The following is a 17939-nucleotide window of genomic DNA, read 5'->3' as shown; positions in this document are numbered from 1 at the left end:
TTAGGCTGGCCACAGTAAAAGGCCACTCTAAAATGTGCACTTTTACTGTATTGGGTGGTCCAGGGGGGTCAGAAAACCAGTCAGTATTTGGTGTGACCACCATTTTCCTCGCACAGTCTTCTTCATGAATTCTCTGAAACAGCTTTGGAGATGGCTTATGGTAGAGAAACGAACATTCAATTCACAGGCAAAAGCTCTGGTGGAGATTCCTGAAGTCAGCATGCCAATTGCATATTCCCTCAAAACTTGTGACATCTGTGGTATTGTGCTGTGTGATAAAACTGCACATTTTGGAGTGGCCTTTTATTGTGGCCAGCCTAAGGCACACCTGTGCAAAAATCATGCTGTCTAATCAGCATCTTGATATTCCACACCTGTGAGGTGGATGGATTATCTCAGCAAAGAAGAAGTGTTCACTAACACAAATTTAAACAGATTTGTGAACAATATTTGAGAGAATAAACCTTGTGTGTACACAGAAAAAGTTTTAGATCTTTGAGTTCAGCTCATGACAAATGGGAGCAAAAACAAAAGTGGTGCGTTTATATTTTTGTTCAGTGTACTTGGGAAAAGAGAACCAGGGGATACACATTCACAAGACAAATATTTATTCAGAATATTGTCAGTAGCAGGGAAAAAAGCCATCACTAGGAAGTGGCTAAAAAAGGATGCACCAAAAATGGAAGTGGATAGAGGTTATAGATGACATCTATAGGATGGAGAAGTTGACTTTCTCCGTCAGACTGGATTTAGACAAATTCACAAAGTATTGGAAAAAATGGGTTGATTTTATAAAACTATTAAGAGCTGATTACACTGAATAAGAGTATTGTGCATATAGATCCATGTAAACCCTGGGTTCGTGCTATACTTTAAATGTTCAATGTTCATCTCATACAGGGGAAAAGAATGGAATGTGAAATATGTGTTGTTTCCCTTTAACTATCTTTTGGGTAGCTTTGTATATTTTTACTATTCCTGTCAATGCTCCCCTGTTTGAAAATGTTTTATGTTTTTTGTTTTTTTTCTTTTCCTTTTTACATACATAGAAGTTATGTAAATGATGTAAAATGCTAAGATGATGCTGACTGAAAAATAATAATAATAAAAAAGATAATTACAAAAAAAAAAAAAATAGTTTAGATCAGCTTCTTCCATTTTTTCTGGATCCACCACTAATACACCTATGGACGAGATTGAGAAGTTAACCTACTAAGGTGCATGTTTTTGGATGATGTTAGGAAGCCAAAGAGAACCCCCCCCCACACACCACACACACCACACACACACATGGGCAGACCATACAAACTCCACACAGAAAGGCCCATGCAGCTCTGATTAAAAAAACAAACAAACAAACAAACAAGTCTTTCTCACCTTTGCCGTCTGTAAAGTTGCGTATGCTGAGGATGTTGTTGGCATCTGGGTAGTGGTTCTGTTTAATGTAGGGAGTTTTCTCTGGGGTGTCTTGCAGCTGCATGGTCACTTCCTCCAATTCCTTGTCCAGCTGTTTAAGCCATAAAAGAAGTATTGTTTTTTTGTGTTTTTTGTGTGTACAAGTCAGTAAAGCAGAAAATTGTATATTATGAGCTAAAATGTAGCCTTTTGTTTCATCAGGTTTCCATAAATCATGTTCTGACAGCCAAACTTAAGTAGGCCACAAGGTTATCAGCTAAACATTACCCCCATGCTGAGTCTGATCTGTGTACAATAAACTCCACTCACTGCAGAATGGGTTCCTTCTTTCCAATTGGATCCTTTTTTTTTTTTTTTTTAACTTATGTAACTGCACTCATGAAGGACAACGGTAATTCGTAAGTGGGACATCTGATAGAAGACGATTCTCAGGAGATGATTCCAAACACTGCTCAATGTCAGTATGACCAAACATGTTTACCGAATAGATATGAAAATAAACATGTGGCCTAAAAAAGCCGGCTGAAAACATCATCTTGTGTAAATGAATCTCTTAATTAACAGTTAATGAATAGTCTAATATTTGAAAATGCAGCGGCTAAAGCAGAATCAATAATGTTAATGATTTTCTCCTTCTACCTCCATTGGTAAACCTGTGCTCAATTACCTTTAATTTATATAAAAGCCTTTGTTCAACAGTTATTGCTCCACACCCCTCCCCTTTGGATTGTATCTCTACTTCCAGTGGCTGAAACTCCTGGACAAATGTCATCTCGATACGAACAGGAAAGGAAACTATTCTGATGTAGACTCTGAACAAAGCTTCACACATGTGCCCTAGTCTGGTTTTATAACCTACATTTGGTAACTCTGCTCCTAACTGTGACACGTTTCCCTTCGGCCTGATCACAATCAAGGTGCACAAGTATATTTGCATCAGTTATTAATCAGTATTGCAAAAAGATCCCCCCAAAACCATTCCCAAAATGTTTATTTGGCCATCTTATTACTAGATCTTGCAATCTTTCAAATTTGAAGAAAATCGGATAAAAACTGATAAATGGCGACCCAATGAACGTGAAAACATGTGCACAATTTTATTTTTATAAGAGAGCAAGATTATTGTACATGTTTTGTAACACAATAAATAATTACTACTCAACTCCTGTGTCTTTTTATTACAAAATACACACATCACGTTGTTGTTCATTTATTGATCGTTTTTGTTGAACAGCTGTTTGATTATCAATTCTTATTTTCAGTATTAAGACAATCAACCAGTTTGTTCTGGAAACCCTTCTTTTACAGCCCTGTAATTGTAATAATAGAATAGGAACCTGTTATTTCAGTGTTATTATGACTAAATATGCACAACTAGACAGATTTTGGTATGCTCCCTGGCTGCAGAAAATTTGGTAATGTTTACGTCCAACCGCATGTTTTCAATGGTGCGTTGTTCACCAAAATTCATGTAGTGTCCATACACCAATATACTTCCATTAATAATATGGTGTATAGGGATGTAACAATTACCAGTATGACGATAAACCGCAGTAAAATTGCAGACGGTTAGTATTACCGTTTAAATTCTAATTATCATGATAACCATGTTTGATTATTGCACTTTTAGGGGAAAAAACCCCATGTAAAGATCTGCTTTTAATGTTAAATATTTGAGTATGGTTTTAATTTATTACAATTTTGATTTTCTATACCTAATATTTGGAACCAATATTCACTTTTAAAGTCTTTGAAAAGGTTCGTTAAGTATCTGTGTGCTAGTTATGCAATAAATTATATACATTTTTCAAATCGGATTTTATATTTTTTTTTGTGTGTGTGTTTTCTGGCCTTTTATGTTGATATAGTAGGTTAAAGTGAAAAAATAATAGACAGATGATATAGATGAAGTTGTGCTGAAAAAAAGATATGGAACATGTGTGTTGTAAACATTTCTTTATATAGTATATAAGGCAAAATCAAAAGGACTGAAAAACGGACAAAATAGGGCTCAGACCACTAAGGGTTAATACTTGAATGTTTCTGCAACAGAAAGTACATTGTGTCTATTATTTTTTGGGGGTTTTTTTTTTGGTTTTTTTAATACAACTTGGTTAAATTGTTTCAGTGTGCGTATTAGTACTTTTAGAACATTATGAGCACAATTTCAATAATACCACAATAATAATGATAACCACGATAATTTTGGTCACAATAACCATAATATGAAGTTTTCATATCGTTACATCCCTAATGGCGTATATGCCTTATAGATATGTTGTTATAACTTGTTCCAAATGTTTCTTTCCTCCTGTACCAGAAGACTTAGTTACAGATCTAACAGATGCGACCATGTGGTAAGCCAGATTTCCATTCCAATCTGGTAGAGTCCGTACACCATATCAAAATATGTGGGTCTAATTTTATGTTTCTGTCAATATATGGAATTTTTCGGCACGCATGCTTTGGACACGACATCTATGCAATAAACAATGCATGATTATCCTGAGTGCTGAAACATTTGTATATCTTTGTAGGCATTAAATATGGAGGCTATTAGGCTGGAGTGTCCGTACACCCAATAATTTCGGATTTGACAGGGGTACAAGCCTGTGAAATTTTTAGTACACACCATAATACAAAAATATTTGGACTTAAAAGAGAAATATCAGACAAATAAAATGGCCTGTCTGATTTTTTGACAGAGCATTATTATTTTGTATCTGTATGTGCGCCCTTTCTGGTACCTTTGATTGTGATCAGGCCGTTTATAACTGGACATGTTTAGTGAAAACAGGTGCAATATGACTGACAGCTCCACACCTCTGTTATCCCTCATGCGGAGGCGGTGGTTATCGGTTTGAAGGCCATCTAGTCGGAAGTGTTGGCTTGGTTGACGCTGGTGACAGAGGTGGACGTCTTGAGTCCTCCTTCTTTTGGTTCTGGGTGAACTTTAACCTCCGGTTCTGAGTGGCTGCATCTGGGTTTGTTCTCATGGTGATTACCTGAAAGAGGGGAAATGGGGAGTAGTTACAGAAACTGTCTGGAATAAGAGTACAATGAACTAAACCAGAAAAGCACTCAGAGAGCGCAGACCGCTATGGAGCCGATGTAGGGCCATAGTTTTGTATATGAAAATATAAAATTTGAAACTGAAAATTTAAGTTTTGATCTTGAATTTTGAAAAATACAACAATGTATTCCAATAAAAATAGAGTATGAAAAGTTTTTTTCAGATTAAAGCTATACCTACCGATGTGGCATTTCTCACAACACTTAGTAAAAGTTTGAACATGAACAACCCGCCTCCCTCCAAAGCCCCGCCCCTTTCCCTCTGCCTGAGCTCTGAGGCTCCTCCTCCTCTCTCCTGATGCGCGATGGAAACAGAGGAGGAAGCAGAGGCGGAGGTCTGGTCCGTTTTGGCGTGTCCGCGGACCCCTCCCTCAGTAATCAGATGCATCATCCACCTGCCGCGGGCCCACGGCTCCTGTTCCATCAGTAGACCTGGTCTGTGCAGTACTGGGTCAGTGTCTTCACTGCAGTGCCCAGGGGATGGGCGCGCACACTGTGAACGCGCGGCCTCTGCGAATTTTCCGTGGACATTTGAGTTTCATAGTCCATACAATTATCATCCTACATCATCTTACATGTGTGACACCATGTACATGTACCTGTATGAGTCCCACCGTCATAAAAGCTGAGCTTTATGCAGACCTGTTCAGTCCAGTACAGCTGACTTCCGGACTTTTATCTCCATCCTTCATTCATCAGACTCCTGTTTGTGCCCCTCAGTTGTCGTTTCTGTTCATAAATCCGATTTTTCCCTTCCACATGTGCATGTCAGTTCTATCCAAACACATCCTAGACAGTAGACTGTGGTCAGTGACAGGAGAAGCAGCGCCAGTGAAGCGTCAGATTCAGAGGGACACATATCGGATGTGAGACGGAGATAATGGATTGGATGCTGGACGGCCGTAATGGATGATTGACAGGAGGCTCAGTCAGGTTCGGCCAGTTATTCATTCGGACCGACTAAAATGATTGGTCAGACTTTTATCAGAAATATATGAGAATTAAACATTTTTGAGTTTCAATACCTGGTGGATTTCTTTTACATTTTAGTTTGACACACACTTATTAGGAGCATTTTAAGATGACAAAAGAAAAGTGTAAAATGCCACATCATACGGTATAGCTTTAAATATATTTTGATTCACTTCGGTAACTCTTTTGAATCAATTATTTATTTTCATTTTTACTTTCATATATATTTAATACTTGAGGTTTTATTTTTTTAGTTGCATGTTTATCTTTTCAGATAAAACATGCAACTGTGGTGGTGGGAGTAAATGTGGTGCAGTTATCCACATATGCACACACACATGCTCCTGTTTCACATAAAATCTGACCTTGGGAACGAAGACCAGACAGAGTGTAATGGTGCTGCAGAAGATGATCACCAGCGCCACAATGCAGAACTGGACATTGGGCTGGTCCCTGGTCAGAAAGGACACCGCAGCACCGATGATGCACATGATGCCCACGTTGTACACACTCATCCCGATGTATTTACTGTCGTTAAGGGCAGGGATGCTCACGTTCCTCGTCTCCCACGCCAGGAAACAACCGAACAACTGTTGGCGAAAGAGGCAAAAATGTACATTTAAAGTTTTTAGTTGGAATGTTCCACAAACATAAACACACAAAACAAAATGGATGATCTGAAATGTTTGTCTGGGTCTGTCTCAGTCATTGTCATTAAACTGTTTTAACATTCTGTTTAATAACAAACTGTGACAAATTTCCAGTGTTTGCTGTTTTTTTGTTTTTGTTTTTTTAAAATTTATTTCAAATGTGGAACTGATACAAGCTTCCTGATTGCTACTAATTGACTTCTTTGCCCAACATAATATAGAAATGAAAATTCAAGGAAGCAAAAAATAATAATACAAAAAAGAAAAAGAAAAAAGAGTCATATTTGAAAAGGAGTGAGAAGAAGCGGAAGCATAGCTTATTAGCGCTCACCCCTTTGTCTAAACCAGCAATATGTACACACACACACACACACACACACATATATATCCACATATACCATCATATACATACACTTACATATAAGTATACATATACATACATACACATATATGTCGAGGCCCAAAACGGAATCTGGCCCGATTCAGAATCGGGCCGGCCCAGAATTGAATTTTATTCTAGGCCGGCCTAGAATGGAATCCTGCTGCTATAATGTTATTTTTATACCATGTTTAATGCAAACGATCTAAATTATTACAAAAATCAATACATGGAGTTTGCAAATATGTGAAAAAAAAATGAAACAAATAACATTTTAATTGTAAACTATAATACACTTTATTTACAAATAGAACTTAGTGGTACTCCCCACCAATATGTGGTACAGTGAAATCGACTATCAAGGTATGTAAGACTGAAAATGTAAAATTATGACAAATTATGGAATTATGGATCATTTGCATTAAACATGGTATAAAAATAACATTATAGCAGCAGGATCCATTCTAGGCCGGCCTAGAACAGAATTCCATTCTGGGCCGGCCTGATTCTGAATCGGGCCAGATTCCGTTTTGGGCCTCGACATATACATCCCCATGCACATACACTTACATATACATGTACAAGTACATATACACACTGTTACATCCACACACATATACATTCCCATAGGCTTCTCTGCCTCTAATCCTATGTCATATCAATGAGTAAATGACAGTAGTCAATAATGAGAATTATCATTTATCAACTGTAACTGCTAAACAAATATTTTTGTACATTTCCTTAAACTGGTTCATATTTGGACTTTGCTTGAGTTCCTCACTTAGATTGTTCCATAACTTGACACCAGAAATAGATAAACAAAACCTTTTGAAGGTTGTTGTCCTGTTTTTGATGCGTTTGAGCGTGCTTCGGTTTTATATCAGTGAAACAACAAGTTTGCAGCTTTAAAGGAGTTGTCATCATGGATTAGTGCAGCTCAGGTGTGTGAGATAACAGCGCTCCGTTTTAAAACATGGATGCACCAATTGTGAATTTCTTGTTCAATGCCAATACTGATGTTTAAAATAATAATATGGCCACCGGCAAATACCATTTTTTCTCTTCTTCTGTGTTGTTCATTAAGCTATTTATCCACTTTGTGCCAGGGAAACAAGAAGAAATAAGGATTTAATTAAACATCATCCTGCCTTTGGCGAATGTCACATTATTTGCTGATGTGCTGATGTTTGGCATATTTATTGGTGCATCACACTTTTAAATCATAAGCAGAAATGTAGACAGATTTATGAAAAGCAATTATGTAAACCAAGGCTGTCAAACATGTGGTCCGTGGGCCAAAAGCGGCCCACCAAAGGTTCCAATCCAGCCTGCAGGAGGAATTTGTGCAAAAAGTTATATTATCTGTCCATTTTAGTTCAGGTTCTGCATACAGACCAACATGATAAAGACATAATAACCTTTAAATAATGACAACTACACATTTCTTCTTGGTTTAATGTGAAAACAATAAAATACACTATGAAATATTTACATAACAAACTATCCTTGACAATAAAATGTGAATAATCTGAAAAAACATGACCAACCTGAAATGTCTAAAGAAAATTAAGTTTTAACTATTTTTACAATAATATGTTTTGTGCATTTGTAGGTCCACTGTGATCTGTAAGTTATGTTAATAATAAGCAGAGACATAATATTGTATAAATTGTTCTTATCTTCGTTCCACATTCCAAAATTATAACAATATTATTCCCGTTACCAAATGTTTGTGTTACATTGTGTGTAAAGCATGTGTACAAATGATAAGGTGAGACATAACATTGTTAAAATTGCACTTATTTTTCTTATGAATTTTCATTTTTTTCAGGTTATTCATGTCTTTTTTGTTTGGGTAGTTTGTAAATGTTAATATTTTCATAATTTAATGTTTTTTATTACACTAAAACAAAGAAAGACTTGGAGCTGTCATTATTTATAGGTTATTATGTTCTTATTTTACTGGTTTGAAATCAAATTGGGCTGAATTTGGCCCCTGAATTAAAATGAGTTTGACAGCCATGATGTAAACCATCAACGATTTCCTGTGCGATAAGATAAAGCTTTTTTTTTTTTTTTTTTTTTAAGAATAGAATAGACTTTATTTGCTATTTGCACAGATACATTGCAGTATAGGTACACTGGAATTCTTGGGCGTTTCCCTGAGTCAAGGAATCAAAAAAACACATGAACAAAAACAGAAACACAACATAAACACAGCTAAAATATAAATACAGCTAAAATAAATAAAAACAGCTAAAACATAAACACAGCTAAAACATAAACACAGCTAAAACATATAAAAACAGCTAAAACATAAACACAGCTAAAACATAACACAGTTAAAACATAAACACAGCTAAAACATAACACAGCTAAAACCATAAACACAGTTACAATAAACACAGCTAAAACATATAAAAACAGCTAAAACATAAACACAGCTAAACATAAACACAGTTAAAACATAAACACAGCTAAAACATAAACACAGCTAAAACAAATAAAACAGCTAAAACATAAACACAGCTAAAACATATAAAAACAAGCTAAAAACATAAACACAGCTAAAACATAACACAGTTTAAAACATAAAACACAGCTAAAACATAAACACAGCTAAAACATAAACACAGCTAAAATATAAACACAGCTAAAACTATAAAACAGCTAACACATAAACACAGTAAACATAACACAGCTAAAACAGAACACAGCTAAACAATAAAACCTAAAACATAAACACAGCTAAAACATATAAAACAGCTAAAACTAAACACAGCTAACAGAAACACAGTTAAACATAAACACAGCTAAAAACATAGACACAGCTAAAAACATAAACACAGCTAAACATAAACACAGCTAAAACATAAACACAGTTAAATTAACACAGCTAAAACATATAAAAACAGCTAAAACATAAACACAGCTAAAACATAAAACACAGTTAAAACATAAACACAGCTAAAACATAAACACCGCTAAAACAAATAAAAACAGCTAAAACATAAACACAGCTAAAACATATAAAAACAGCTAAACATAAACACAGCTAAACATAAACACAGTTAAAACATAAACACAGCTAAAACAAATAAAAACAGCTAAAAAATACAGCTAAAACAAATAAACAGCTAAAATATAAATACAGCTAAAACAAATAAACACAGCTAAAATATAAACAGCTAAAACATATAAAAACAGCTAAAACATAAACACAGTTAAAACATAAACACAGCTAAAACATAAACACAGCTAAAACATAAACACAGCTAAAACAAATAAAAACAGCTAAAACATAAACACAGCTAAAACATAAACACAGCTAAAACATATAAAAACAGCTAAAACATAAACACAGCTAAAACATAAACACAGCTAAAACATAAACACAGCTAAAACAGCTAAAACATAAACACAGCTAAAACATATAAAAACAGCTAAAACATAAACACAGCTAAAACATAAACACAGCTAACACATAAACACAGCTAAAACATAAACACAGCTAAAACATAAACACAGCTAAAACATAAACACAGCTAAAACATAAACACAGCTAAAACATATAAAAACAGCTAAAACATAAACACAGCTAAAAACATAAACACAGTTAAACATAACACAGCTAAAACATATAAAAACAGCTAAAACTAACACAGCTAAAACATAAACACAGTTAAAACATAAACACAGCTAAAACATAAACACAGCTAACACATAAACACAGCTAAAACATAATCACAGTTAAACATAAACACAGCTAAAACATAACACAGCTAAACATAAACCACAGCTAAAACATAAACCAGCTTAAAACATAAACACAGCTAAAACATAAACACAGCTAAAACATAAACACAGTTAAAACATAAACACAGCTAACAACATATAAAACAGCTAAAACATAAACACAGCTAAAACATAAACACAGTTAAAACATAACACAGCTAAAACATATAAAAACAGCTAAAACAAATAAAACACAGTCTAAACATAAACACAGCTAAAAACATATAAAAAAACAGCTAAAACATAAACACAGCTAAAACATAACAACAGCTAAAACATAAACACAGCTAAAACATAAACACGGCTAAAACATAACACAGCTAAAACATAAACACAGCTAAAACATAAACACAGCTAACACATAAACACAGCTAAAACATAAACACAGCTAAAACATAAACACAGCTAAAACATAAACACAGGTAAAACATAAACAGCTAAAACAAATAAAAACAGCTAAAACATAAACACAGCTAAAACAAATAAAACAGCTAAAACATAAACACAGCTAAAACATATAAAAACAGCTAAAACATAAAACAGCTAAAACATAAACACAGCTAAAACATAAACACAGCTAAAACATATAAAAACAGTTAAAAAAATAACACAGCTAAAACATAAAACAGCTAAAACATAAACACAGCTAAAACATAAACACAGTTAAAACATAAACAGCTAAAAACATAAACACAGCTAAAACAAATAAAAACAGCTAAAACATAAACACAGCTAAAACTAAACAGCTAAAACATAAACACAGCTAAAACATAAACACAGTTAAAACATAAAAACAGCTAAAACAAATAAACAGCTAAAACATAAACAGCTAAAACATATAAAACAGCTAAAACATAAACCAGCTAAAACATAAACACAGTTAAAACATAAACACAGCTAAAACATAAACACAGCTAAAACAAATAAAACAGCTAAAACATAAACACAGCTAAAACATAAACACAGCTAAAACAAATAAAAACAGCTAAAACATAAACACTGCTAAAACATAACACAGCTAAAACATATAAAAACAGCTAAAACATAAACACAGTTAAAACATAAACACAGCTAAAACATAAACACAGCTAAAACATAAACACTGCTAAAACATAAACACAGTTAAAACATAAACACTGCTAAAACATAACACAGCTAAAACATAAACACAGTTACAACATAAACACAGCTAAAACATAAACACAGTTAAACATAAACACAGCTAAAACATAAACACAGCTAAAACAAAACACAGCTAAAACAAATAAAAACAGCTAAAACATAAACACAGTTAAAACATAAACACAGCTAAAACATAAACACAGCTAAAACATAAACACAGCTAAAACATAAACACAGTTACAACATAAACACAGCTAAAACATAAACACAGTTAAAACATAAACACAGCTAAAACATAAACACAGTTACAACATAAACACAGCTAAAACATAAACACAGCTAAAACATAAACACAGCTAAAACATAACACTGCTAAAACATAAACACAGTTACAACATAAACACAGCTAAAACATAAACACAGCTAAAACATAAACACAGTTACAACATAAACACAGCTAAAAATAAACACTGCTAAACATAAACACAGTTAAAACATATAAAAACATTTATTGCACAGACAGACACAAATACACACTTGTAAAATAAAGTACTGTATCAGAAAAAAATAAAACTAGAAGCACTCGGAGAGCGCAGACCTCCGCCAAGGCTGATCAGTGGGCCCCCCCGTGGGCCCCCCCCCCCCCGATCACCACCAAAATTTAATCATTTGTTCCTTGTGCCAGTATCAACATTTCCTGAAATTTTTATCCAAATTAAAGGCACAGTAGGCCAAAAAGCAAGGGCACCCCCATTTTTTATATAAATTGAGATAAAATCTGCCTTCTGGATCAGATCCGGATCAGCCTTTGAAATGTGATAGAGGACCCCATTGTCAATTCCTGAGTTAAATTTCATGAGTTTTGGTCAATTAAGCGAGATATTGGGAAACGAAAATTTTGGCCCCATTTACCACAATGTTAACGAAAATTTCAAAGTGATCCAGAATCCAGGATTTCTTCCGGATCACCCCCAAAAGTTAATAATTTCTTCCTTATCCCATTTCCAACAAACCCTGAAAATTTCATCAAAATCTGTCCATAACTTTTTGAGTTATGTTGCACACTAACGGACAGACAAACAGACAGACAGACAAACCCTGGCAAAAAACATAACCTCCTTGGCGGAGGTAATAAAAGTACTGGGAGATAAAAACAAGTTACTGCACATTTGATTAAAGTACTGGGAGGTCGAACAGGTTCAGAACAGGTTCCTTAGGGGGCTGAAAAGTACTTTAAAGACCCCCATATAAAGCAGCCTGACGTTGCAGGCCTGTAAACGTGTATTTACTGAGATCCAATAGTTTAGTTTGAACATGGAACATGGGGCATCCGTCCTGTTTAGCCTTGTGAATATTTCATGTCGGCCTGTGTCAGACATCCTGCCTCCTCATTGGACTCGAAATAAGAGTAAGTGGAATGACAGCGGCAGCATTAAAGGAGCAGGCACAGAGGATTAGTGCAGCTCAGGTGTGTGTGTGCTAATAATGATGTGTGGGATGTTCATGTGTGTGTTCGTGTGTGTGTGTGTGGGATGAGTCGACGCCGTCCCCTTTTTATGCCACGTTCTGATTGAGGCTCCCGTCAATCACTCGATGGAAACTTCTGCTACCCCCCCCCCCCCCACTTCTTTGTTCCTTTCTTATTATTTTACATGAAAGCACTTCTGCTCGTTACCCTACCATTTTCTCACTCCTTCCATCTCTCTGGCTTTCTTTGTTTTTCTTTTTTCTTTTTTTAATCGTCATCCTTTGCTTTCTCTCAGTCTGTTTTAGATGATTTGCTGCTCTGTCTCACTCCTACACTTCATCTCCACTATAAACATAATGAGGGGCGCAGCGTTTACAGTTGGTCCTTATTTATGTGTATATAATTTCTGCTTTTCCCTGACGTCTGATCAGCCCTGGGTTGACCTTTAGAACCTCCTGAGACCCACCAATGCATATATGTCCTCTGTAGGGGACAAAAGTTAGACAGTTTTATTTAACAAAACACCAGTACTCCAGAAAACAAGACTAAAAAAAGAAGCAACAAAAACAAAACTAGAAAAGCACTCTGAGAGCACAGACCTCCGCCAAGGCAGATCAGTGCCCCCCGATCACCACCAAAATTTAATCATTTGTTCCTTGTGCCAGTATCAATATTTCCTGAAATTTTCATCCAAATCTGTCCATAACTTTTTGAAAGATCCGGATCAGTCTTTGCCATTTGATAGAACACCCCATTGTAAATCCCTGAGTCAAATTGCATGAGATTTGCACAATTCCCCCATATTGTGATTTCCACCATAAATATTAGTCCCATATTTATTTACCTATATTTTAAGATTCCTTGACCATGAAAACATACCATTAGCAACTGGATTCATAATTATATCCTTATTAGTTCAGTAGTTATTCACGAAAATCACATTTCTCGTAATGGCGGTTTTCTTCTGGATCTAGCTCCTTAAGTATTAAAGCTACATGAAATCCGGTGGCATACTCCCGATGTGGAACTGACTGAGCTACACGATGGCGCTTGTCAGAAATTTCTACCTTTAATATTAAGGCACAGTAGGGCCAAAAAGTAAGGGCACCCCCATTTTTATATAAATTGAGATAAAATCCGCCTTCTGGATCAGATCCGGATCAGCCTTTGAAATGTGATAGAGGACCCCATTGTCAATTCCTGAGTTAAATTTCATGAGTTTTGGTCAATAATTAAGCGAGATATTGGGAAACGAAAATTTTGGCCCCATTTACCACAATGTTAACGAAAATTTCAAAGTGATCCAGAATCCAGGAATTCATCCGAATCATCCCCAAAATTTAATCATTTCTTCCTTATCCCATTTCCAACAAACCCTGAAAATTTCATCAAAATCTGTCCATAACTTTTTGAGTTATGTTGCACACTAACGGACAGACAGACAGACAGACAGACAAACCCTGGCAAAAACATAACCTCCTTGGCGGAGGTAACAACAAAGAAACAAAAAGTTTTCTTTTTTTTGCGCGCTATCTCCATAACTAGCATTAGAATATGATAAAAATGTGTGGAAACATGAGATTAGCTGCATTAAAAATATATATATTTCATAGTTTTCACACAGTATATCACTTTATGATGATGGGTTTTAAATATATGTTTCTTTGCTTCAAAAATCAAATGCATGCTGTCCAGCTGAGTGGACATTTTTGTAACTCTGTGAAAAAAAGATTCATAAAAAAAAAAATTCAATCGCATTGTTTTTTTTTTCATGCCTAAATAGGAATAAAAACACTCAGGAAAAAAAAAAAAAAGATTAAGGTTCTCATAATTCATGCATGATAGGGTTAACAAAACCCCAGTACTCCAGAAAACATGACTAAAGGGTAACACTTTACAATAAGGGTCCCTTAATTAATGTTAGTTAGTGCATTATTAAGCATTCATCAACTGTTTCATAATATATTATCAATCATTATTATGCATTACTTAGCATATGGTACCATATTAGTTGAGGTATTAATAAGCAGTTAACCTGTTTAACCCTGACCATATTTTCAGGGGAAAAACGCCTAAAAAGACATACCCAAAGTACATGAAGAATTACTCCACAATAATAAGGTTCATATGGATGTTCTTGGTGTCTATGGACATTTACAGACCTCACAGAATCTATTCCCATTGTCTAAAATATTATATCTATTACTATGCCTGAGTAAACTGTAACAAACTAGAAGAGAAATTAGAATTTTTTTATCCTTGCCTGTTTTTATAGCGTATATTTCACCCCACAAAGATTAAAAGTCATGTTTGAACATTAAAGTTTGCACTAAAATACACTTTTGATGTACTTTTATTAACATTAGGGTCTAAACTTTGAGCAAAAGTTGAAAAAAACATCCATTGTCCTGATTTATTATATTTTTTATAGTAGATGAATATTAATATAATTTTTTCAGCCCGCGGGCTGGAGAATCGGTGTCCACTGTAGTGACCACTATGCATGAAAGGGTCCAAATGTATCTGAAAAAACTTTTGCATTATGCAGTTTCCAATCAAGACAATTGTTTAATGTAAAAAGGCAGAAAATGTTCCTTTTCCGGGGTCTCAGGAGGATAATAGAATTAATAGAAATGATTGATGTAAATCCAGCCTGGATTTAGATATGAGAAGCCTTAAAAATGATATGTCAACCATACATAAATTCATATTTTCTATTCATATTCTGACCATTTTGTCTATTTTTTTTTAATTCTACTTCGCTATATTCTTATGTTACTTTGTAAAACTGTAAAAAGTTTATTCTATTTTCTTATCCAATTTTTAGTTTTTGCAATTTTATATTCACTTTTTCGGTAACACTTTACAATAAGGGTCCTTTAATTAACCCTTTCATGCATGAATTATAAGAACTTTAATCAAGATTTTTTTCTGGAGTGTTTTTATTCCTCTTTAGGCATGAAAAAAAAAAAGGCGATAGATTTTTTTAATGAATCTATTTAATCACAGAGTTACAAAAATGTTCACTCGGCTGGACACCATGCGTTTGATTTTAGAAGCAAAGAAACATGTATTTACTGATATACTACATGAAAACTATGAAATTAAAACATTTTTAATGGTGCTAATCTGATGTGTTCTCACATTTTAACATACCTGCATGGAGATAATATGCAAAAAAACAAACAACTTTTTGTTTAGAAAAAAACAAAACAAACAAAAACTGTTTATTTCAGTCTAGTAACAATCAGCATTTTTTTCCCCCATTCGAACATGTTACTGCAGATCAGGTTTATCTACAGTAAAGTTACAGTAATGGTATAAATTGCAGCATATGGGATGATGCACAAAACAACAAATCCATAAATATTCAAGAAAACACCTTTGATCAGCTGTCCACTGTAGTGACCACTATGCATGAAAGGGTTAACATTAGTTAGTGCATCATTAAGCATTAATTAACTGTATAATAATATATTAAGAATCTATTAATTTATTATGTATTACTCAGCATTAGGCAACATATAAGCAGTTAATTAATGTTTATGTTACCAAATGCTAAGTAATACATAATAATGATTGATAATATATTATTAAACAGTTGATGAATGCTTAATAATGCACTAATGTTAATTAAGGGACCTTTATTGTAAAGTGTTACCCTTTAGTCTTGTTTTCTGGAGTACTGGGGTTTTGTTAATATTATTACACTTAACTGGAGTAGCACTCCTAATTACATTATATAAACAATGTCAATAAAAGCTATTCTATTCTATTCTATTCTGTTCTATTCTATTCTATTCTATTCTATTCTATTCTATTCTATTCTATTCTATTCTATTCTATTCTATTCTACTGAGAGTCAAGTGAATTAGGTAGAGTCTCCATGTAATAATGCCTTGTAGTCATAGTCTGTCTAGAACAGGAGATAAAGGAAAGTACAAACATAAATATATTTAAAAAGAGGTATGAAGAATTGTTTCTAAATAGGTATATGGAACATGAAGGATAAAAATGGTATTGTCTTGAATACCAGTTGTGGTTCTTGGAATTAAAAGAGTAATTTGAATTTCAGAGATGTTCATATGTGTGAGTGGATTAAAGTGAGGACAGATGTGAAGTTTAGATGAAGTGGGATTGTGGGTGTGAAATTATGGAATTGGACCTTATGAAACACTTAGGTTATCCACTCCTTTGGCGAAGTTCAAAAAAAAAAGAAAAGTACCTTAAGTTTGAAATTATTCAGAAATGTTGAAATGAGATGGTAGATATGTTTTTGACGTTGATTTTTTTTTTTTTTTTTTAATTTTTATTATTATGGTGCATGCTCGATGCTGTACACATTTAAGATGATGTAAGCAGTGTATTAGTTGAAAAGAATAGGCAAAAAAATAAGCTTTTGCTTCTAGCCCAGGTGTGTCAAACTCATTTTCTTTCAGGGGCCATATTCAGCCCATGTAAATATACTATTTTCCTTTGTTCAGACAAGGTATAGTTTTTAGATGTAACCTGCTTGACAGTTTCAACTGTGACCACAACCACATCATGGACTGGGATAAGGGCACAAACATAACATCTGAGACAAACAAATTCAAACGTTGGATCAAGGAGGCAATAGAGATCACTTGGTCTACAAGGAAAATGCTTCTAGAATAAAATTAATGAAATTTTACCACATGAGAGTCACTGATAAAGAAAAATCAAGTCAAAAATGCTGGTCGGCTGAACTTTCCAAGATACAGTCTTGGGTCAAAATGTGAAATTCAAGAATTAAGGAGAGAATGGGTTTGACTCAAAAGGAATATTTGTCTCAGAGCTACAAGATCTACTTCAAAACACTGTCTGCACATTAGAATACATTCACTTTACAGGTTCTATTTAGTGGAAGATTTATAAAACTAGTATAGAAATGTACATAAACCAATACAGGGTGGGGAAGCAAAATTTACAATGAACATTTAGTTGTTTTTTCTCAGCAGACACTACGTCAATTGTTTTGAAACCAAACATATATTGATGTCATAATCATACCTAACACTATTATCCATACCTTTTCAGAAACTTT

General features: G+C 34.2%; 1 protein-coding gene across 1 annotated transcript in view; it reads right to left on the bottom strand.

Moving 5' to 3' along the window:
* The window catches only part of gabbr2 (gamma-aminobutyric acid (GABA) B receptor, 2), a 526760-nt gene that overhangs the window by 36569 nt on the left and 472252 nt on the right, over nucleotides 1-17939 (bottom strand). Inside the window, 5 exon segments of the mRNA XM_030147570.1 lie at nucleotides 1378-1507; nucleotides 4238-4296; nucleotides 4299-4340; nucleotides 4343-4421; nucleotides 5826-6050. Of these exon segments, the coding sequence (XP_030003430.1) occupies nucleotides 1378-1507; nucleotides 4238-4296; nucleotides 4299-4340; nucleotides 4343-4421; nucleotides 5826-6050 (535 nt within the window).

Source organism: Sphaeramia orbicularis, chromosome 11, assembly GCF_902148855.1.
Source record: "Sphaeramia orbicularis chromosome 11, fSphaOr1.1, whole genome shotgun sequence".
NCBI classification, from domain to species: domain Eukaryota; kingdom Metazoa; phylum Chordata; class Actinopteri; order Kurtiformes; family Apogonidae; genus Sphaeramia; species Sphaeramia orbicularis.
Note: the sequence above shows the minus strand (reverse complement) of the source record. Positions and strands in the feature narration are given on the sequence as shown.